Source organism: Electrona antarctica (genome assembly GCF_951216825.1).
Source record: "Electrona antarctica genome assembly, chromosome: 18".
NCBI classification, from domain to species: Eukaryota; Metazoa; Chordata; class Actinopteri; order Myctophiformes; family Myctophidae; genus Electrona; species Electrona antarctica.
Genome location: NC_136799.1, coordinates 33,281,293 through 33,305,998, shown reverse-complemented (window position 1 = coordinate 33,305,998; position 24,706 = coordinate 33,281,293). Strand labels below are relative to the sequence as shown.

General features: G+C 43.6%; 1 protein-coding gene across 3 annotated transcripts in view; it reads left to right on the top strand.

The window, feature by feature from the left end:
* Positions 1-2,397: 2,397 nt before the first annotated feature.
* The window catches only part of LOC306942566 (G patch domain-containing protein 2-like), a 30,869-nt gene continuing 8,560 nt past the window's right edge, over positions 2,398-24,706 (top strand). For 2 of the 3 annotated variants that reach the window (XM_079528554.1, XM_079528552.1), the window contains exons 1-9: positions 2,398-2,464; positions 3,905-4,618; positions 11,512-11,573; positions 12,700-12,858; positions 13,017-13,096; positions 13,208-13,272; positions 14,799-14,838; positions 15,009-15,100; positions 21,296-21,381. In XM_079528554.1, the coding sequence (XP_079384680.1) occupies positions 3,909-4,618; positions 11,512-11,573; positions 12,700-12,858; positions 13,017-13,096; positions 13,208-13,272; positions 14,799-14,838; positions 15,009-15,100; positions 21,296-21,381 (1,294 nt within the window). In that variant the 5' untranslated portion in view covers positions 2,398-2,464; positions 3,905-3,908. Of the gene's footprint in view, positions 2,465-2,486; positions 2,621-3,904; positions 4,619-11,511; positions 11,574-12,699; positions 12,859-13,016; positions 13,097-13,207; positions 13,273-14,798; positions 14,839-15,008; positions 15,101-21,295; positions 21,382-24,706 lie in introns of those variants that run through there. The other variant, XM_079528553.1, reaches the window with a different exon arrangement.

Here is a 24,706-nt window from a genome sequence, read left to right as displayed (position 1 = left end):
CTAACCCTAACCAATTCTGAACTTCTGAAGGTTTGGAAAGCCTCGTAAAAGTATCAAATGCCCTATTAAAATGCAACAGGAAATTAGAGGCTTTCCACCTCGGAGAAAAGCCTGGTCTGTGTTAATACATCGCTGTGTGAATCGGTCTGGAACGGATGGTAATTTTTGTCATGTTGTAGTCACTGATTTGTAGTCATCAGGCAAGAAACCGGAATAAGAACTACACAAAATAATTCCCTACGATCATAATTTTAGGTCCTACCCAATACAATAGAATTTCCCTGTGGGATAACAACGGTATACAGACGCTAAAGAGTCTCTGGAACAGTACACTCACATTTATATTTAAATAAATCAGCAAAACTACGCCACATTGAGGATTTTATTGGTTAGGCTCTAAAATTATGATTGCAGGAATTATTTTGGGTACTAATTCTGGCTTGTGGTTTCCTGACTGAGGACTAGAAATCAGTGACTACAACATGGCGTAAATTACCATCCGCTCCCTACCGGATCATAAACCCAAAAAGGAATGCTTCCCATGCTACGTCATGTTGAAGTCACTGCCGTGTAGTCATCAGGCCGGAAACCACAACCGGAATAAGAACTACCCAAAATAATTCTCTACCCAATAAAATAGAATTTCCCCATGGGATAACAAAGGTATACATAGGCCCTAAAATTATGATGCAGGGAATCATTTTGGGTAGTTCTTATTCCGGTTTCATAGCTAGCCTGGCTTTTTGGCCAGGCGGCAATTCTTTTTTGCCACTGTGAGGCTACTGGTTTCCTGCCTGATCAGGGACGGATTAACCCCCACCAGGGCCCCTGGGCCGGTAATTCTTGCAGGGCCCCCATAGTGCACGTGCGCCCGACATTTTCAAGTTTTTATCATATTTTTTACCTAAATTTAACTAAATCAATGGCCCCAGACACCCTTTTCGGGGTGTCAAACCCAGTACCGCACGGTACCAAGGGCCCCTGGGCCACTGCCCCACTGGCCCAATGGCTAATTTGTCCCTGTGCCTGATGACTACAAATCAGTGACTACAACATGATGTAAGTTACCATCCGCTCCCGACCGGACCATAAACCCAAAAAAGAATGCTTCCCAGGCTTCTGCCCTCCTAGTCTCGCTATTCCTATTATAACTATTCCACAATCTCCGAATGCTATATAGAAGCGTTTGGAAATCGCGGAGGCAACAGTCTGGTAACGTGAGACTACTGCCCTCCTAATACGTGAGGTGCCCGTTTTTTTATATAACTTTTTTCATTTATTTGCAATAATTCTTTTGGATCAAAAGCATCAGGGAAAGATCATGGCTCCATAAAAAATGAATTATTAAAAATAAATGAAAAAGTAAAGAAAGTAGTAATAGTAGTAAAGTAAGTAAAAGTAATGAGTCACCTTAAAAAGTATGGGTGTTTTTGATGAATCTAACATGGTTACAATGGGTTTGTATAGGAAAGGGGCGGGGCAGCTAGAATGAATATCAATTATCTAAATACTGAATCGAGCAACTTAAAAACTGTCTTGGGTGTTCACAGAAGCCTGAGTAGACGATAAAATGTCCAAAAGGATCCTTTAAGACCATATTTCAAATGTGTTTTTTTTTGTTTGTTTTTTAAATTTTGGACAATATTTTACATAGAGGTGCCAGGATGTCCCTAGTGCCCACTGCCCACCCTATGGTGCTGGTATCCGGAGAACTCGCCAGTTTACTATGGGTGCGTTCGGAAATGTGCCCTGAACGCACTGGTGTGCTCTCTTGTCGTTCGTTTATTCAGTGCACTCGTTCGAAAATCCAGTGCGCTGCGCACCGTGTGTGCCGAGTGCCCGCACTGAGCGACCCTACCCTGAAGCTGGGGTTGTCCGGTGTGAATGCGTCACAGCTGTGGTCGTTCGTAAATAAGGCACACTGAACGCACTCTGTGATGTCACCGCCCACCACACTCAACAAACTGACCACATTCCCGGTGCGCATTTCCGAACGCACCCCAACTCGCCGTGATTTAGTGCATTTTTGTTTTACTTCACCTTCATTTAAATTGCATTGAATTGAGACAGAGAAAGGATAGTTGTTTAGAGTTAACATTAGAGAAAGTGGGAAAGCTAAAAGTTTAAAACAATGTAATTCATTAGTAAACAATTCCTGAAATGGTAGGCCTACTTATCATTGGTATTCACATACTCACCTTTTTATCATCATCTAGCTGACCATTTAATTGCACAACATAATTTGATCGGTGAGTTTTCGCCGCGGCGACTTGGTAAACTGGCGAGTTCTCCGGTATTCATGGTGCTCACCTATCCATTCATCTGTAGCTGGCAGGTTGTTGGAGTTAAAGAAAAGAAAAGTGGCCGGATATGACTTCATCGGATTGACAGCAGTAAGGCGGAAGTGCGTCTCGTCACAGCAGCTGTGAAAACAAAACAAGCTGGATGTTGATCTGCGCTGCTGGTGAGTGGAAACACAACAACAACAACAACCACAACCACACATCGCTTTACTGTTACATAACATTATGATCGCTCGTACGCGACACCGTTATCACGTCAAAACGCGGTGTAATAACACACAACAACAACCTCTGTGAAGTGTTACTGCAGGAGAAATGTAAATGCGACTGTTATATGTCTCCTTGTCTCCCCGTGCTTGGTTGGTTGGTGTTATTATGTAACAAAGGATGCGGCAGACGGACAGCGACAGCTATTATTAATTTGATCGCGTTGTAGTGTGTGGATGAGGATCACTCGTCGTTACATAATTATGTGTCGTGACTAGTTCAGCGTAAATACACTCAAAACGAAGATGTGCAGCGTTTATGCACGTCGTATTTAACGAAGCTTTGTTGATCATTGTGCCAGAACATATCGTAGTCCTAGTTCTATGCTATATGGCTGCTTCTCCTGCAGGCAGCTATATCCATCTTGTTTACATGTCAGCAGCATTCACTGTGTGTGTGCTGTGTGGGCTGCTGGTTATGTCATTGTCATCGTATGTCAGCTAGTAGCTATATAGTGCCACAAGCAAACTAGCAAGCTTCTTGAATTTGATAGGATAGGACCAACTTCAATCTAGGTCTGGGCATGGATAGATATTATATCTAATCAATATCATGATATGAGACTAGATGGCGTCTAGTCTAGGGCTTTGTATATCGTATAGTTATGTCGTTTTTTTGTGATCAAATTTGCTCAGCAATTTGTTTTACAGTGTAAGGCTAAGGCCGGAACAAGTGCACGCATACATCCACAATCACCTTTGTTATAGTGTAATATTTCATTTATTTGTTATGTTTTCCTGGTTTAAAAGGCTGCATTACAGTAAAGTGAACTTACTGACTGTTCTAGCTGTTCTATTATTTGCCTTTATTCACTTATTAGTTATTATATTTATCTCATTGTGTAAATATTTTGTGAAAGCATCCACAATATCGACATTGAGGTATTTGGTCAAATAAACATCGTGATATTTGCTTAGCCCTAGCAGATTAGAAGATATTTGTTTATTTTATTTCTTGTTGTTCACAGTCACATAATTGTGCCTCTAGCTTGCCACTTAAACCCTCAATTAATGAGTTTCAAATGTAGTCCTGACCTACACCAACACAGGTGTTTCAATTTGTCTGAACAGTCTGATTGGCGTAGTTTGGTCCCCAACATGGCAGGAGTAGGACTATATTTGAAACTCATAAATACTTAGTAAACTGACCAGAGTTGGTCTATGGCTCTATGCTACACCAAATCTACCCGAAAATAGTCAGAAAAATCTACAAGCTTACAACATGTTACAACGTGACGTTGTGAGGTTGTAGTACGGCTATTTTGGGGGCGAATGTTACCCCCGGAGTTGGGTTTACTTTAAAGTGGCTAGTTGTGTGTTTTCCCCCATGCACAGCACCATGATGGATGAGCTTGTGCATGACCTGGTGTCAGCCCTGGAACAGACCTCAGAGCAGGCCAAACTGGGGGAGCTCTGGGAGGAGATGGTGCTGAGCCCGTTGCAGCAACGGAGGCAAATCCGCCGCCGCCGAGGCCGCAAGCGTCGCTGTGACACCTCGTTCCATCATGCCCTGGAGCAAGGACGCTGCCTGAGCGAGGCCTCGGAGTCCAGCTTCGACGAGGTCAACGCTAAAGACCGCAGGGAGTACGGTGGCACCCTGGCCCCGTCGACCGTCACCGCCTCCGCCGCCAACTTCAGCGATTCTGACGACATGATCGTGACCGGCGGCCGGTGGCCCTCCTTTTCCGGCGGCTCCGCGGGGCCCAAGCAGCACTCCTGGCCGGAGTCGGACTCCTTCACCGAGAACACCCCGGGAAGGCCACTCCGTAGGCGCCGCAAGGTCAAACGCATGACCTCGGATGTGACGGTCAGGCTGCGGCAGCAGTTAACGGTTTCTGGAGTGGATGGCGAGCAGGGCGGCGGTCAGAAGGAGTCCAAGAAGCAACGGCTGTCGCGGTTGAAGAAAGGGTCGTCCGGTCACTGGGTGGGAGTAGTGGACAGACAGCCTGATGGAGCTGGGCTGATGGCAAAGGAGTGTTGCTGGAAGGATAGGATCTCACTGGAGGCCAAGGAACAGCGAGATGCCTCCGATGAGAACATGTCTGAAGGGTAACTTAACCTTTTATTGACCATATTCACACTGCTGACATTTTGCTCTTACTGATAGTATGCAGGAGCAACATGAATTTAGTGCATTTCTATCACCAAGTTAGGTCTATATACAGTACGTATACAGTATCATGGTACATTTACGAAAATGTGGAAAACCTTCCTGTTTTACCGTAACATAGGCCTACTGTACAGTACACTAAGAATGTGATTCAACATTCAAGATCATACAGCTAGGCAGAGCGCTGAAAACTATTTTTCATGTCAAGTTTACCATGCACAATAAATATTTCTGTTTTCAAACTAAGGGCTACGTTCCTCTGGCAATGTAGCAACAAAACAAAGTTTAACCTTGCCATTGTTTTTAGAGACAGAATTAATGTCAGGCTCGAAGTTGTGCACAAAATCCTAAAAGCCCATTTACCCTTTAAATGGAAAGTTACTAAGGCAGTTAAACCCATGATATAAAAGTCACGGGCATAACTACTATCAGACAGAACCAATTAAACAAGGCGACATTTAAGATGATCTACGCTGCCTGTCTTCATCTAGCTAGTTGTCAATATTCACTGTGTCCTCATCTAAACCAAAAAAAGAAAAAAGTATCACAATCATGCCTCTCCACTTTAAAGTATTGAGTTGACATTAAAAATGAATGATATGGTCCCTTCATCCTCATCTTCTGTGGTTGAAATGATCACCAGGGAAGGATCTTTGATAGTCTTGCCTCGGGGCAGGAGCCAGCTCATTATACTCTCTCCAGAAATATTGTCACAAATAAATAAGTGACTAGGTGTGGTATTGATTGTTTTTTAAATTAATTCCTTTTTTGGGGGGAGGGGAATCACTCAGGTAATTAAAGCTCTGCCTGTCCCAGCAGTGCACCCTCTTTTTTTTATTTTTCTTCTTTTTTTTTAAGATTTATTTTTGGCATTTCTTTGCTTTATTTTAGATAGCAGTGTAGAGGTAACAAACCAAGGGCAGAGAGAGAGAGAAAGAGGGGAAACATGAGAGACAAGATTGTGGTCGGTTTAAACCCCTGGACCCACCAGGCACCCTTTGTGTGTAATTCTACTTGGTTAATTGCTGCAACTGACAGCCGAAGGTGAAACGGATATGATTGTGTTAACGGCGATGTAAGTGGTATTATGCTTTCTTAAATAAGTGTTAAAATAGCATTATATTCCAATAGCAATTGATATAAAATGTTACTTCAGTAACAGCGGTCTCTCCACCTCTCCAGCTTTTCAGTAAACAGAAAAATCATTTTCAGGTCGGGATGGCGATTATATCCAATCAGGAGAGAGAACTCGTACAGGATACACAGGATAAACAAGTGAAATTGGAAGTGATGAAAAGATCAAAAGTAGCAGAAATTTATTTTTATTTTATTCTTTACAAAAACATATCACTTACATCCCCTTTAGTATTATGATGGTGCATTAAAATTAGAATAAAGTGTTCATTTGACTGATCTGATCAATGCCATATTTTTGTGTCTGATTCTGATCACGATTTATTTCTGATGTTTTGACTGGTATTTTCTCAAAAATAACTAAATACATTTTAATCAATTTGAAAAACATATTTGATTAAAGTTTTTCAATGATATATAATACTCAGAAATAGCTGATCTACAAGCTCACAATGTGTCTGCTATTTTGATGACGACAAAAAGGTGAAATAATGGCCGATAGGCCCTACTATATGGGCAAAACCGATATAATGGTCTGTCTCTATTGCTGTGTACGCTCTCTGTATGTGGTTACACTAGCTGTGAGCTAGTGGTGTGGTCTGTTGCTCCTGCCAGCGCTCCTCCACTGGGTATTCCCCCTTTTGATGATCTCATTATCTGCCGAGCCATATATATAAATAAAAAAAGTGTCTGAAGAGAAGACGTGTGTGGTAACCAATAATGTGGTAGACAGAGGGCTTTACATCTTCTGGTTTAATTTGTGCTGACCTCCGTTGGCCTCTTAACGGTACTTGTTTTCTTACTTTATGGAAAAATCAATAGCCGTTGTGACAGAAAACAGCTCCGGAGAAGAAATAAATGGGAACACTGTGGCACGCTGTCAATCATTTCTCACTCGCGCCATACAACACTCTTGATTGCTGCACGGTAGACTGCCACCCGCGGTACTGAGGGCCCAACAATCCAATGGCCAAATCCTGATGGGGGGCCAAAGGATATGGAAGAATGGTGGCAGTGATGAGCATTTGACAGCGGTACAACAACAGTATTTAGACCCAGAGAGTCACACAACAACCGTTGATGTTTATTATTAACCATTCTGATCGTCTTTGGGCTCCATTTATTCAGTTAACCTTTGTGCAAGTGTAAAGACCTTTACACTTCATCGCACGGCGGTGGTACGTGCCAAAATTAGGCGATGTGTACAAGCTCGGTACGATGCGTTGTTATTGTAGATCAGCTATTTTCATTTGCTTATACTGTAAATTAAGCAAATGTCCCGTCCCTCAAGGTCATTCCCTATGTGCACACGGAGCTTTAGCCTTTAGCCACCCAAGTGCATTATGGGGGAGCAGATGTTGGCAGCTCCAGCTGGGGTCCACACCCTTGATTAGACCTGCCCTGGACCGGTCTGCTGGCAGGGAGGCCACCTGGCGTCCAGGCTGGCCCAGCCAGCAGGCCTCACCTGTGGGGAGACGCTCTCCCCGGCACAGCCTCTGTCCTCAGATGGGTGGCAGTGCTTACTGGAAATGTTCTCGCCACGGACGGCCGACCGCAGCCGCTTAAAACAAAAGCAATGTCATTGTACATGCTTTTCTCACACGCCAAGCTCCATCACTCTGTAATTTGTATTTTCTTTTTAACTCTTGAATAGTTTTTTGGTAAAGCTGTGTGCTCCATTTGCCGAAGTTCATTTTCATAAATCTCTGAGACTAATCCAATTACTGCAGCTCAGGGAGGGTGGGATAACCTTATAATCAGACGCCCATGGAAGAGGGCATGGATTTGGGTTGGGGTGGCTTGTTTGAAGAGCCCACAGATCCATTGTTATCAGTGCTTTGCCCCCCCTACACCCCACCCTCCCAGCCCCTCGTCTCCTGCTTTTTCTTTATTCCTCTGCAGAATGAGCCCGGGCTCAATAAATGGTTGCTGGCCCATAATCTCTGTGCAAACTGGTCTGCCTCTCCCAGGAGCTGGGGATTATATCCTAATGATTAGTGCTCATCTGGCTACTATGTTTTTGCTTCACCTCTCTGGCTTGTATTGAGACAACGGGGCTGTGTGGGGAATCGATTCGTTCAGCCGCAAAACACTGGAATGCACTTCTTATTTCTGCCCTTGTCTCTGTTGCACCATGGACTTGTGGCGTATTAGCTAATTAAGACTTAGTTGTTATTATGGAGCCTAATGCTCAATAAGTTAGTTGCCTTGTTTATTTTTCTACGGGGGTGGGGGGGTGAGAGTGTTTTGGCATGCGTTTTAATTACTGTATATGAGTACACAAACACGACCAGCCATGCCCACGTGCTTATATCTGTACGAGCAACAAAAGCCAACTTCCACTTGTCAACTTTACTTGACAAAGGTCATTGTAGAAGAAAGAGAAGAGGTGTTTCTGTTGGTCCCAAGAAAAATGGTTACATCAATTATTCATGGCATTAATTAGGCAGTACTTAATGGAAACGGTCTCACGTCGGCCTTGGGCTGCTCCAAGCGACATCACATTACACCTTTAATACGGATAAATACTTAATAGGCAGCTCTAATTAATTGTTTATACCTGTGATTCCTTTTCAAACTTTGCACAAAATCCCTTCTATAAGAAGCAAACACATTTTTCAACGGAGCAAATGGTGGAACGACAAGTTGTTAATCATTGTAGCGTTGTTTTGACGGGGTCTCAGATTTCAGAAGTCAACGCCTTATTGAAACGATAGCATAGGGTGACGGGTCCTCGGTTAGCTTTTATTACCACCACAGTGGCACGCACGCACACACGCACGCACACATGTGTTTAGGGCTGTCCTCATTTTATTTATGTTTTATTCCATGCACATCTCTTGTAAATCTCTTGTGTAGTGTAGTTAGAATGTTCAACTTCACCAAACCGATTATGCTGGTATGCACTAGTATGCAGCCAACACTATTTTACAGAAATGGTGATTTCATCAACAAACCGATTAGAATTTCCTTAGTCGAGGACAGCGGTAGAAAGGTTGTGGAATGAGCAGACAATCAAAAGGTCCATTCAAGTTATTCTTACAGAGCGTGCGTGTGGTTGTGTCTGTCCTCTGCTGATGTTGCGCAGGGAGCTGTGTGCTCCAGATGTTGACCCATGTGTCCAGGGATTTGGCACAGCTGAGCAGGGGCCTGGGGAATGGGAGTCTGGAGAGAGAGAGGGGTTGGGGGGGGGGTGGTCCAGGACCGCTTGGCTCGACCAGACGTCTTCCGAGGTTCCCCAGAGAGGCCTGGTCCCTCTCACATCTGCTCGTAGGGTGTGTGAGGGGAGATGATGCCGTACCATCTGGCTGGAGAGGAGACACACGGCCTGGATGGCCGCTAGTCTCACGCCGTCGTCATCGAGGCACGCCTCCGCAATATGGCAAAACACCATATCAGCGTGTATCTGACCCCGCCAGCCGCTCCCGCGCCGTAGACCAAGGTCAGCGCTGATCCACAGCAAAGCAAAATGCAAGGCAGTCAAGAGCGTTGGGCTCTCCCAGCGGCAAACACGCTCCTGAAGGACTTAGAAATAATGGCTGCTTGCTGTTGCTTGAGCTTGCAGGCTTTCTGTGAAAGGATTGGGAATGTCTGAAGTTCGCTGCCTGCACTGATGACGTTCCATCATGGTTTTAAACAAGAACATCATTTCATAAGATAGAAGTTAGAAATGTGTGTACTTGCAAAAGTCTATGTACTGTAGTACATGCAATTTCTTTCTTTCGTTTTGATTAAAAAATGTCGTTAACCCTGACATCCCTATTCGAGGCTTTATGTGTGTGCGTGTGTATATATATATATATATATATATATATATATATATATATATATAAGCAAATATTATGTTGTAGATACAGTAAGGCTTGTGGTTAAAAACAGAGAAACAGCCACTATCCACATCAGCGCTCTCCTTCCAGGTCTCTATGACCTTGGAGTGTCTGGAACCCCAGTTCAAGGTGTGACAGAAGCAGCGAGACCCAGCAGGCCTGTCCGGGAGGTGAGGGGGGGGGGGGGGGGGGGGGGGGTCAGTGGTGGTGAGTACAGAGAGTGTGGAGGGAGTATATAGCAGGGGCTGCCCTGGGGGTGTACTGTGGAGAGGGGCAGCCATGGAGCAACCCAGGCAGCAGCAGCAGATGCTATAGCCTAGAGCCCGACCGATGCCACATTTTTTTGGGCTGATCCCGATTTTGGAGAGTCCTAGACCACCGACTGACAGATATTTGTTAAGAAAGAAAGAAAAAAAGAAATGTAATGTATATACTACTACTACTAATAATAATAATACATTAGCGCAAATAATTATATTAACCACTAAGTCACTTAAGCCCTATTCAAATAAAAATGTAGAATGTAGTACATTCCCAAAACAGGCATGCCAGATTGAAAGTGGCAAAAAAATTGGCTGCATATTTGCCTATACCGATGTAATCCACAACGTCAAGTAATGGCCGATATATTGGCCAAACCGATATATGGGTCTGTCTCTACTTTATCCAGTGGTGGGTGTGTGGGTCTCCTCCTCTCGTGTGTGTGTGTGTGTGTGTGTGTGTGTGTGTGTGTGTGTGTGTGTGTGTGTGTGTGTGTGTGTGTGTGTGTGTGTGTGTGTGTGTGTGTGTGTGTGTGTGTGTGTGTGTGTGTGTGTGTGTGTGTGTGTGTGTGTGTGTGTGTGTGTGTGTGTGTGTGTGTGTGTGTGTGTGTGTGTGTGTGTGTGTGTCCTCTCCTGTCCTGTCATCCTCCACAACGCAGGCCAGATTAGATTGGAGCTGACAGCAGAGGATATTCAATTAGATTGTGCATGTCACTCAGTGGCTTCCATCAGAGTCCTTCCTCGTGCCTTTGTGTTTGCCGTGGAAACGAGGCGCGCTCTGTCTTTTTGTGTCATTTTGCATTTATGTCGACCTCTACCTCTGCTTGTATTCATTATTTGTCTTCTGGGATGTTTACATGGTCGAATGGCGGTGTTCTGTGGGCTTGTGAAGTCTTGATTCGCATTGTTGACATTTCAAATGCACAACGTGTTGGCGTGACCCAAGAAACCACTTGGAAACCAAAACAGAGTTCTTTGCAAGTCCACGCTATGTGGGGTCGAATGTGGGGGCCACCACTGGGCACCAGTGGGGCCAATTGGAAAGAGAGGGAGAACAAGAAATAGGCATTTTGCAATAGGAGGGCCGCAGCCAGAGGCTATGGCTGTTTTAGTGAAGGGGTCCTTGGCACGGAAAGATTTGGGAACCTCTGACATAGAGCAGTGGTTCTCAAAATGTGTGCCTTGGGATTTTGTGACAATATATTCAACTGTTCTTTTAATTTAATATATCTGTAATTTGTGCGCACACATTTCCCAATACAAGAGGCACAATCTATACCCCTCCTTTTTGAGACCCCAGGAAGAGTAGCTGCTGTCGTGTATACAGCAAGCTAATGGGGATCTAATAAATACATCTAAATCAAATCCATCCCTTAATTATGGTGTCCAAAACCTGGTGTCCATATTTTGTGCATGTGATAAAGGGCATTATGGCATTATTACTTTTTTCGCTACAGTATACAGTACATGTGTTCCATGAGATTTTCACTTGCCCACTGGTGTGCCTTGGGCACAAAGGTTTGAAAACCACTAGCTTGTCTACATGGGGCTATTAGTTATTATAGGATTCAATAATGATTAAATGATGATGTCTGTGTTTTTCTCTTGCAGGGAAACTAGCAGTATATGCAGCAGTGATCCTGGCCTATATACCACCGATGAGGGACGACAAGGTATTTAGTCAGAATCTCTAATACGCTAAATCTGTTAAATATTTATAAAAAGAGAGACGTGTGACCAATAGCATTGATCCATTGAAAAATAAAGAAATAACTATGGGCGTACAAGGTTACCACCTGGCATTGACGATGCTTTCTAGTTTCTACATTCATGCTTAGATTTCTATTTTGAAGAAATATTTGTAAAATCACTAATTCCTCGCATGTGCGAACATTAAAAGGAATTCAGATTCTGAAGGTCCCGTCAATGTATTTGTAACTCTGAGAATGCAGAAATGTGCACGAAATGAACACAGGAGATGTGTACTGTATATCTATCTATGTTCCGGGGGATGCCGGGGCGAGAAAGAGCGGTTTTGGTACTATCATGGCGTGGGTGGACGGTTGCTGGGCATCCAGGCGACTCTAATAAGACGTTGTCATGTGGTGTTAATGAGCGGCGAAGCCTTTGCTAATCTCATTAGGTATTGGAGGGGGCCAGGCGGCCTCTTGATTTAACAGTTGTCACTACACCTTGACTGAGAGAGGCATGGTTCCTTTATGTGCTCAGCTGACTGACAGCTCTGCTGTGCAGAGTGTCGGGGGAGGAGGAGAGGCCTTCCGTAGGCTCATAGTACAGCATTCAAACATCTGCCTTCTGCACTGCTAATGTGGTAATGGGTGGATACTACTGGGATGTGGACAAAATCCAATGTCATAATGTTTTGGAGCAAATATGTTGATATCGATATTGTAATGATGATGTCGTATTGTGACGATTATATCGTACGGTGACTGTAATGTGTGACTTATTTTTTTCTTTCTAATAGCGGAAATATATCAACAGTAAAGCTCACAACGTGTCACAATCCAACATGTGAGCTTGTAGATCGGATATATTCACTATAATTACATAAAAAGAAATATGGCTTAAGTGATTAAAACCAGTAAGAGCCATATCACAAAATTCCGATATCCCAATTCCCAGACTACATCATATCATGATATGGGATATAACCTTGCTATTGCTTAGCCTTACTAGAAGATGTCTCTCTCTCTCTCTCTCTCTCTCTCTCTCTCTCTCTCTCTCTCTCTCTCTCTCTCTCTCTCTCTCTCTCTCTCTCTCTCTCTCTCTCTCCAGGTGATGATGAGCAGAGCGACTGGTTCTTTGAGGGGGACTGTGGGGGGGTTAAGGGGGTCCCCGGTCTCCTGACCAGCTGGGACTCAGACAGCCAACTTTCCCTGGAGGACAAACGTCCGTCGCCCACCTTCCTGCAGCCTGCACGTCCCTCTCAGAGAGGTGATGAGTTACTTTACGTTGTGTGCAAAACTCTCATTGACTTGTTTTTCATCACAAGAAACCTAAGTGTGGGTGTGTGTGTGTGTGTGTGTATGTGTGTGTGTGTGTGTATGTGTGTGTGTGTGCATATGTATGTGTGCGTGCGTGTTCTTTCATAGGGTATCATGCCCGCCTGAACCGTCTGCCTGGTGTCGCTGCACGCTGTGTCAGAAAAGGCAGACAGAGGCTTCCCAGCAAGGTTTATAATAATAATACACCAGTTTATAATTTTGTCTCATACGTAATCAATAGCTTGTATTGTATAAGTATTAGGGTGTATAATGTAACTCTGCATTTTGTTTTTGAACAGGACAACAGTATGCCAGTGTTTGTGGAGAGATTGAAGCGTTTCTCTCAAGATCCTTACCAGAGAGAGTAAGATGCCTTTTTTATTCGGATTGCTTTGGTTCGAGCGTTTCTGCCCAAAGTATCTATGCGTTCAAATCCACCATTGTGCATTGGGATTGGCCAAGTGTCTATTATGGAGAAGGGAAGCCGGGCAGGGAGGGTGATCTTTGTCACTGCACATACTGCACTTCTATGGACTGGGATGGCTGCCTGTTGTGCAGCCAGGGAGTGTTGAATGGGAGGAGTAGGACGGAGGCGCTATGTCCTCCCAGTAGGGACTCCTGCCTCCAGGCAGGTGGGGCAGTAGGAAACAACAGTAGTGGCAAGCAGTGTGAGGAATTAATTGGCGTAACGACTAAATTGGGAGAAAGAAAGGGGTAAAAACAATTGGATACTCTCACAATTAACAAGTCTAAAACAAGAAATGACGCCAATGACGCTGGTTTCTTTATTTAGTAACGAACGCTCCTCTCAACTGGCCAGTCTCAATCATAAGATTATGTTACATAACATTGGGTGTCTGTAAAGATTTCAGTTACCTGTTTCCTGGTCATGTGACCTGAGTAACCAATACTGTTGAACCAATGACTAGGTCTTCTACATTTCATGAGCTGTTGTTAGTCAGGTTTCACCTGACAAAAAAAGAAAGAAGAAATAAAATGAAAACAGACCATTACGTTATGTTAACAACAAACTATACAATAAAAACCTGTCAAACATTGGCCAAATTGTCAAATAATATAAGAAAGAGGTGTGGATCAGCTATTTTCACAGCTGTGAAAAAATATTGTTTTCACAATATGTATCTGTGGAAACATGCCTTAACTCCTACAATTCTTCTCTGTGCTTCTCAGGGTGGGGGGGGGTTCCAGTTTAAATAATAATTATAATTATTTTGGATCTCTGATGCATGTTGAGGACATTGTATTGATGATCATGTCAGTCTTGCTTATGGAGGGATGGTGGATCTGGGATCTGAGACTCTTCAGAAAATGTGAAAGATATTCACAGGAAAATAAATTCTGAGATTTACTTACTTCCTTGGCCTACTGGCAGCATGCAGAAGGAATTTGGCACTGTTCGGTACGGCAGATTAGCCGCAGACCAGACAGTCACACAGAGTCACAGACACTAATCTCTCAAGAAAAGATTCTGTGCTGCGCTATTGAATCTGTCAGCAGGGCTGAATCGTGTATACATTGTTTATAGTGGGAATGAAAACACAGGCACACCACAGGAAGTGGAGGGCTGAGGGCGGGCCAAAGGGGCAACATCCTGTTATACACATTCTACTGAGGCCTGCCCCCAGAGGCAAGTTCAAAGGAAACAAACAGCAGAGGGTGCTATTTGTAATTGTTTTGCCGATGTGTTCCCAGATTGCACAGACACACACACAGACCCTCTTCTAGATGGCTGGGCCCCAAGGTGCCAAGGCGTAACAATAATCCACTCTGGTGAAGCATGGAGTCATTGGAGGATATGATCACACTTGTCCATCTGTTTCCATCATCATTTTGCATTCACTAATTCAGCTTTGATTATCTCCCCTGTAGCTTTTGGCTGCCTGCTATTGGAAAACGAGACCGAAGCCAGGTATTTTACAATGCTATTATTTTCTCACTTTTGTTTATCTTAGTATTTATGCTTTTTTTTTTTTTTTTTACCACAGTTTGTTCAGATTCTACATTTGAAATTGGAAAGAGTCAAAATGTATCTAAGAATACACAATCAAATATTCATACACTTGTTATTATTTTCCCCAGCACAACCCTTTGTGTGCATTGCCTGTGTATCCTATTGACATGGTGCCAGAGAGCTCCCATCGCAAATGTTCCTCCACTGTCTGTAAAAACAGGTAGGACGACGTGTATGATGAAGTAGACACTTAAAGCCTCCCTACTGGAGACTTTATTGAATCTTTTCCATTAAAGCTCAATATGTTGATGGACTAATCTATTTTCAACATACTTGAATTGGTTTACTGTAGGTTACTTTTTAACCAGTGTCACCTCTAGTATGGTTTGTTCCTCAGAGACTGTGTGTGTGTGTGCGTGTGTGTGTGCGTGTGTGTGTGCGTGCGTGTGTGCGTGCGTGCGTGTGTGCGTGTGTGTGTGTGCGCGTGTGTGTGTGCGCGCGCGCGTGTGTGTGTGCGTGCGTGCCCGTCTGTGTGCTGCATGCATGGATTGTGATGAATGACCTAACTTTGCAAGCTCCTGTGAATCTCACAGGTTCTGCTGATTTTGAATGCTGAAAGACAGCCCCAGGCTGTATTGTTTTAGCCACATGAACCCTACTGTCCCACTCCCTAGTATACTGAGCATGTCTTAATGGACTCAAATAGCTGATCTACAAGCTCACAATGCATCACATTGTGATTTGACGAGAACTTTGTAGATCAGCTATGTTTGTTATTGATGTGCAACAAAGTAACTAGGGATTATGAGGCTGTAAAGTACATTGGAAGCTGTCCTAAAGAACATACTGTATCTTTGACCTTAGATCTGATATATAATGATCACTAAATGTCATAATGCAAATCACAGATAGTTTGCATGTGAAACAGAAGGATAAGAGGATGGTGCATGGACCTGTGCTTGTTCACTCATTGAAGTGTCCGTTTATTTTTTCGTCCCTGTGTGAGGATAATTAGCTTTCAAAGCAGGTTTGAAAACAAGTGAAAATATTGATGGGGGGGATTTCAAACTTGTTTACTTGCTGTGAGTCCTTCTGCCGCAAGCAAAAAGAAACGGAGAGATGCGCGCATACGATAAGCATACATAACACAATGAGCAAACATTAACACAAACCGCAATCCTGGCTTAGACTTTTCTAGCCAGCAGCAGTTGTTACTAACGCTTGAAATTGGCACTTCTCAAGGTCATCTTTAACAAATAGAAAAAACACTGTGTGAACAAAAACAGTGTTGTAATGCAGATTCAAATCCCAACGTTTGTGGAACTGCTGGGGGAAAAAAATACATGGAAAAAAAGGTTAATCCGGAAGATGTTTGTCAAAGCCTTGCATTGCTTCAAGTTGGTGGATCTGCATGGGGAACTTTAGAGGACCTGAGGAGTCCTGCCGTCTCCAGGCCACGGCATTGCATTGTTTCCACCGTGTCTATTTATGATGCATTCTTAATTTAGTTTGAAGCACACTTCTCTCTCTCTCTTGGGTTGTTTCACAGAGCTTGCCATCATTCCTTGAAGAGGGGCAAATACACGACTGCTATGAAAAGCCTCCCCTGACTGAGGCCTTTCTCTTCTAAACTGTCCCTTTCTTCTCCACCTGAAAGGTTCCTTCAGATTCCACTTAGAGGCATTGTGAATACTAATTTCTCTCTATTTAACAGCCCTCATATCCCTGCCATGCTCTCATTTGAATGGTAGACTCGGGGGAGGACTCTTAATTCCTTTATAGCAGGATTCAAGACCCTTCACTTCAAAAAGTATAAATCATACTCCCAAATGAACGACGAAGACTGAGAGACAGAAGCGGGTGGGGTGGCGGGGGGGGGGGGGGGGGGGGCTTCAGATGTGTCCCGTTGGACAGCTCATGCTGAATCCATCTCCCCAAGCTGCTCAAATCCATTCTCCAGTGAGATGGCTCCTGCTTCCTTACGACCCAGCCCTGCATGCACTGTACCGACTGACTGCACCCCTTTACTGTTCTGCCTGTTTCCACTCTTAACCCATTTTGACCTGAGATCAGATTCTAAAAATGTTTTCTACATCCTGACGGTTTTCTGAAAAAGCTATGTTTCTATGTCAGTCGTTCTTCGATTTTTCAAAAATAGCAGACCTACAAGCTCGTAGCGCGCCACTCGGTGGCGTGCTATGAGCTTGTAGATCTGCTATTTTTCAATAGCTAAAGCATAACATAATGCTAACACCAAAAGGGGTTACCGCCCAAAATGGGTTAAGGATGCATGTAGGTTTAACACTCCTGTACATACTTTGCAGTATATATACATATTATGTACAGTACAGTTCCTAAGAATTGATTATTTCTCGTATGGCGACAGTTCTCAGATAAAACTGACAGTAATTGTTTGGACGGTGCCGTGCTCATAGCGGACTTTAAAATGGCCACTATTGACTTCACTATATTTTCATTTCGTTTGACCAACATATTCACATGATCGATTCCCTCCACGGAGCTCCCATACATCTGACTTTTCTTTATTTTCAAACACCCTTGAGAGAAAAGTGTTTTTCTCAGTGGGTAAAGTGTAAACATTAATCTTGTATCTTGGCCAGGTTTGAAATGATACTGTATTAATAAAAGCTGTCATCTCCTGGTGGGACTTGACAGCAACAATCAGAGATTTGATGTTCAGCGATAAAGGCTGCATGGGGTTGTATGCTATTTATCCTTGTATTGGCGCGTGAATAGGTGCCATGCTTTGTGGGATTTGGTTGTAATGCTCAGGGCTGGTGGCCATGTTAAAATGCGTAGCTGCCTCCTACCTGAGACGGCCACCAGCAGCTTTTATCTATTGACTTATTTATTTCTAAATGACATTTGCACCGCGAGATAAATCATAGTCTTACGCCACTGCCTTCCCAGTTTTCATTTTAATTGTGAGATCTCGGTGTCAGCAGTTAGTATATTGGTGTGAGTGGCCTATTGATTATTGATTTGCAGCTATTGATCACGCTCCCAGGGGACCCTAATCCTTTCTGATTCATTTGAATACCTCTATTAATCTTGAGATCCTGCTCACACCTGAGGCGCCATGTACCCTAATGAAAATAGATGGCCATTTTGTATCTGCAGCTTCTCGCTCCTTTTCTGATTTATTATTTTTAATTGATATATCTGCTTTTGGATGTGGACGCCTGAATTACAATTGACCCTGTGTCACTGCTCCTTTATTCTGCACCCTAAGGAACTGCACTGCATTTAGAAGTGTCTCTTATGACCTGGAAAAATCTATCCTGGAGACATTTTTCCTCAATGTCCTTGCGTCATTGATAGAATTTAGTTGTTGTTGTCAGCCATCTTTATTGGATTTGCGCTGCTCTGCCTCCATTCCTCACCGCTGCGTTGTCAGTCAAAACATTTCTCTGCCCCCCCCCCCCCCCCCCTCCTATTCTGTTTGAACATTTTTCAGTAAAACAACATTTGACCAGCATCTGTCTTCCACGATGAAATGCCAGATGTCGAATAACGTTCTGCTTTTCTTTTCTTTCCCTTTTCCATTTTAACAAGTCCTTTTTCAGACTTGCACCGAGCCGACTAACATGCTAATAAAACCCTCTGGGTTCTGGTGTGAGATGAATGGTGGTGTTTTGCCTTGTTTAATGAGCCAGCTGATGGTATTCTAATGTTTGATTAGCATGGCGCTGAGTGTCTCAGTGGGCGCCCGGCGGCCCCTGAGTGCAGCAGTAGCAGGGGAGGGGTCCCGCGCCTCCCTCCAAGCCGCAGAGAGGGGGCCCCACAGTACCTGGGTCTCACTGTAATGAGGGACGAGATGGAGGGATGGACCTCCGCGCATTAAGACCAAATGCATCAGGGTATTACTTTTAATACCGCAGGCGTGCCTTGTGAAATAATGCGACGTTTAAGACGCGGATCGATTTTGGAATTAAAAAGTTAGTTTGCAAAGATTTACTGCGGGGAGTTCAATGTCTGAGCTCTTTATCAGGGGCGCAAATGGCTGGTTATGTGCTGTCCGACAGGGGTACGATTGAGGGATCGATAGACGCGTGATTTACTAACTGGAGTACAGGTAATCAATAAGTATAAAAGTAAATGAAATATGCATTACTGGGATTTTATTAGAGAGGGGTAGCAGGGAGAGAATAACGGTCAAGCCATTTATTTTTATATCTATTGATTATACAACATAGAGACTTCGCTCAAAGCGTGCCCCGCGCGGCACCCAGCACCCACCCTATAGCGCCTCGCACACCCACCCCCTCGCGTGATTTATGGGTGTTGAGGTCATGGAACACGTAGCCTGTTTAAAGGCTGCCCTGACAGGGTCCTATCTTAGCACATGCCTGTTAGGGGTGCTGAGGTTTATGTAGCCTGCAGTCCTCCCCTGAGCCACTGTGCTTAACCCATTTTGAGCGGGAACCCCTTTTGGTGGTTACATACATTATGTTATAATTTAGCTATTGAAAAATAGCAGATCTACAAGCTCATAGCGCGCCACCGAGTGGCGCGCTATGAACTTGTAGGTCTGCTATTTTTGAAAAATCGTTAAAATGTGCCTCAAATCTTTCAGAAAATTGTCATGATTTAGAAAACTTTTTTTTTTAAATTTCGAGGTCAGGCCTGAATGGGTTAACAAGGATCCCCTCCGTTACGGCCCCGCTGTTATTTTGTCACCGTGTCAAGAAGTCCCCTTTTTCTTTTTTTTTCCCCCTTCTTTTTTTCATTACAGGTCATCTTTACTGGTGTTTTCAAATAGCACTGCGTGTTCTTTGAATTGTCACTTGGTTGCAGGCTGTGTGCGACTATGAAATGCCACCTATGCTGGAGGTATGCTCCATTCTTGCTTTATTACCGGGTTGTTACTTTTGCAGCCCACCCATGCCCTTATTTAAACCCTCAGATTACACAGTAACATTCTCAGTGGTAATTTGTTGCAGAGAGTGTAAATATGGAACCAAATGCACCCATGAGGGTAATCCTTTTTTTTTTTTTACACAATATTTATAGCCTACTAGCTTATATCGGACTAGATATCATTTGGGATATTGTAATATTGTTGTCATACGTCATTACTAATGATAATTGATTAAAAACAATCTCATAGTGTAAATACATTATTTTGTGAAAGCACCACCAATAGTCTTCCCCATGCACAGATACAAAATATTGTGGTATTTGATTTTGTCCATATCGCTCAGTCCTACCTTAGTCTTATCTATCTATCTCTCTCTCTCTCTGTCTCACGCACGCATGCACGTACATGCGCAAGCAGACACACATGCACATGCACATGTGCACACCCACGTGCGCGCACACACGCACGCACGCACACTGTACATACACACAAAACAATGTCAACCCATCATGTTACCCACTCCCAGCCCCAGCGATGGTAAGGACCTTGACCTTAAGTTTACATCTCAGTAATCAGGCAGTGACAGTCCATGGGGAGCTCTTCCTATTTCGGGGCGTCTGACATATGGTGGAGGAGATATAGAGCAGGTGTAATTTGTTTATGTGAACTCTGCAGTGACTCAGGCACATGAACCCTACAACACCTGTACCCCCTTCCCCCCTCGTCCTATTGCACCGTTTGTGTTTGATCGTGTGTTGTGGAAAAGATCGGATGAATGGCGTAAACTAAAAATCACTATATCAAAGTGTAAAAATTACATCTTAAAGATGGAGTACCGTAATTGTTGTACTTTTTCTGTTTTGTATGTGTCTATGGAGTTAAGATTACTCTAGTAGACCCCCAGGTGTGGTTAGAATATTCAAAAATGTCTTATTTGTATTTTTGGTTTCTTCCTGAAAGCTCAAAGCCTTTGAGTCGAGGCCCAATCGAAAATACACCATTTTTGTGACATCATAACCCTAACCCCTCTCTCATTATCATACAACACACAGCTGTGGGCGAGGCTTAAGTTCAGGTGGTTGGTGCTAAGGTGAAAACCAGGTACACTTAATGAACTGGTGGGTGTGGCCATCATTTTAACTTAATTAAAACAATCTTCCTCCTAGTATAATCATAGTACCTGATCATGTTTTAGGGGGGAAAGAAATCACGGCACTCCATCTTTAAACAAATATGCATGGGGTAACTGTAAACTAACTATGATCTAGGAAGTAGGACGTTTTCGCTCGACACATTTTCTGTTCCACCCCTTAAATCGGTCAAATTCATTGATTGATTACTTTTTTAGACAGAATTGTAAACAGCACAGTCAGACATTTGAGCTAAAAAGACAACACAAAAAAGTTCTGGGGACGACAGTGTTTCTAGACATTTGCTGCGTGTTTCTGTATTATGTGTCTGTTGTGGCGTTCTCATGAGTCTTAATTTGCTTCTGTCTGTCTGTCTGTCTGTCTGCTTGCCTCCGTCCCACAGACAGACTAATGTCCATCTGGGACTGTTGTGTACCGGAGACGTGAAGAGAAGGAAGAAGACTTCTGCCGTGCCTCTCTCAACATCAGGTAATAACCTCCACAGGACTGATGATGATGCCCCTCTGGCCTCCTGAACTCTCAATCCAACCCTTATTGGAGCGGTTGCTTTATTAGTCAAATTACAGAGACATCGTGCACATGGTCCAAAGTGCGCCACACACATGACCCCAGTGTATTTTCAAAGCTACATTTTGCATTAGAAAATGGGGACAGTTTTGGAATATTGTTCTGTAACCCGTTATCCTAAAAAACAAACATCTGCATCGCGTTCCGTATGTAACGTGTACTGTAAGTAAGTGTAACTGTGTGGTGGTGTTTGGGATAGTGTGTGAACCTGTTTAACAGCAGAGGGGAGTCTACCATCAGGCTTGTTAGCCATGTTATATTGGGTGCAGGGTGTAGAGAGCTATCCTCCCATGTGTAGAACAGTAAAATAGAAGTGTGACGGGTAGCGGGCCCCTTGTTGGGGGGGGGGGGGGGGGGTGGCACAGAGCAGCAGCCGTTCCGCCCGTTCGGACCGGTTGAGCTGCCTTTTTTCATTAGACTGATGGCCCGGGGGTCTTGTGTCTTTGGCGGATTGAAATCTGAATTGGTTCGTCCACCTCTTCTTCTTCTCCCGTGTCTCCCGCTCGGCACTGCCGTTCTTGAAGCCGCCGTTTGTCATTTAAATAACAAATGCTGGTGGTTCCCTGATTTAGTGAGGGGTGCAGGCCCCTGATGTATATTAATATCGCCGCACAGTGCACTGTACCGGGCTCCATCATTCATTTGGATAAAAGAGGTGGAATTTAAAAACAGCCAATGCTTTACTGGGATACAGATTGCATCCATTTATTGCACTGAGTGATGGAATGGCCGGCAACTCTGTCCTTCACCTCCCCGGAGCTGAGCCACCACCCATAAAACTAAAAAAAGATTCACCCCTGCCCCTTAAAGACCCTTCATATTCACTGTGCAGAATCACGAATAGGGGTATCCCTCAATTTCCTCCTGGGTGGGGCGGGGGGCATGCAACTTCCACGCTCCGCTGCCTGCCAGGGTGAGCGAATGGGGGGGGAAATAATACACAAGTGGGGAAAATCTCAAACATGATAGATGATGATTTCTTTTCCCGCTAATTACGTCAGTCAGCTGTGTGTACGATGTAAACAAAAACAAAGCACGAATCAGATGACAGATTACATTCAATTATACGAATGAACAGTTTAAAAACAATTGTTTGTTTGAATAATTTTCCGCTTTTTCTTTTGGAGGTGATGAATTGTGTCAGTGCCCCTGTAATCCTCAAATATCCTTAAAAGAAGGATATTTGAGGGTAGCGTCTCTGTCTCCCCATGGCGTCATTCGGAGTGTGTTTTCCTGCATCTTGAGTCTGCTGCCCCCTGTCCACAGTGATTTATCATGCATCCCCTGTCGCCCAATGTCAGTTTCTGCGGCTGCAACTGCTCTGTATAAATCTTTACCTTGGCGGGCTGCTCCAGCGCGCCTCTGCTCGGTAATCTCACCGCTGCCAGGAGATGCGCATTCCTTCTGACAAGCTCTCACAGTTTATGTGTGCCTGTTCTTCTTTTTTTTGGGGGGGGTGGGGGGGTTGTGGGGGGGTTGTTGCCGTTCTCACCAGAACAGTCATCGTAGTGAATGTATATAGCTGTAAATTGTTAAACATTCCCTGGGGAAAATGGAACAGAATAGGTTTCTGGTGAACACCTTGTTTGCACGGAAAGGTGTATTCTCTCTGCGTTCCATTGAGCATAGACCATCTCTTGGTTAGTGAACGTTCGTGACCGCGAGGAGCAACTGTGTGAGTTGGCCGGAGGGAGTGAGGTTGTTGTAACTGGGTGTTAAGCCTAATTTACTCTGTCATATAAGGTATCTCATGCCAAAAATAGGCAACCTACAAGCTTCCGAGTTGCGGTGCGACACATTGTGATCCTGTAGATATGCTGTTTCTGGCGTGGGACACTGTCGTACTACTAAAGTATACATTAGGCACCAGCCGTTGATTTGAAACTCTGTAATCAGGAGTGAGAATGGTCTGTGACTGGAGGTGTCTCCCAGGATCCCGTAGGGAATTGCTGCAGAGACGGAACCCAGCTGTTGAGTTGTCTTCTTTCTTTAGCCTTTTAGCACTTTACCGCACAGTGTCGGAGCTGGCTGTGAAAATACCCCAACACAACTTCTCAAGAGAGGTATCCGTTTGGATTAGCTGACCGTTCCACTTCTCAGTCTTAAATTGGCCATTCTCTGTGCTTTTCACCAACACCATCAGTCCAACTACAGCTGTAGACAACCATTCCTTACAAGCACATCAAGCTTTTGTTGTATATTGTCAAGTATTTTATGAAGTGAAGCTTGAAGTCCCGTTTTGTCTTTCAAGTTGGATCCATTGTGGCTGCAAGATAGTGGAATCTTTTTGTTTCTCTTGTATTTTTCCCATTGCGAAATAAAAAGTTGACTATATATAATATATTATTAGACTAGAAAATAAAAATATCAATCAAATCCACACAGGATTTTTGGGTCTGAGTCAGAGATTTATTTGTCAGGGAAAGATGCAGAGTGTGAAGATCCAGATAGATTGTAACTGCTTTGGCTCGTTTCACATGCAGACTCATTAATTAATGCTATTCTACCTCCTCTGCTGTCTCATTTAATGCCCTTCATCTTCATCATCTAGAAAGGGATGAAGGTGATAAACTCAAACTAACCTGGTACATGACAGTGTGGTGTGTATAGCAGGACTCGTACAACTGAGTTTTTCTTTGCAATTAAAAATATTTTATTTCCTATAACTTTTACAATTAAACAATTATGGGGGAAATGGTCACGGGCACATGTTGCAAGGTGAAATCATTGGAATGCAATGTCTCCTGGCCTGCCTAAGCATGCGGTCAGTAGTGGAAAGTAACTAAGTACATTTACTTAACTACTGTACTCAAGTACAATTTGTAGGTATTTGTACTTCACTTGAGTATTTCCAGTATGTCCAGTACTTTTACCTCTAGTCTAGTCCACTACATCTCAGAGGCAAATATTGTACTTTTACTCTACTACAATTATTTGGAAACTTTAGTAACTAGTTACTATTTTGATTATTATTACAAATCATACAGTAACCACTTCAGCACTATATACATTTCACAATTTGTGAGCTTGCTATTTTCAAAATATTTGTATACATTTGCAATCTTGACATGGGACATTCTGCATATTGAGTACTTCATACTTTTTCTATTTTATTTACATTTGATACCAATACTTTTTGTACTTTTACTCAAGTACATTTTGAATTCCGGACTTTTACTTGTAATGGAGTAGTTCTACATTGCAGTATTGATACTTTTACTTAAGT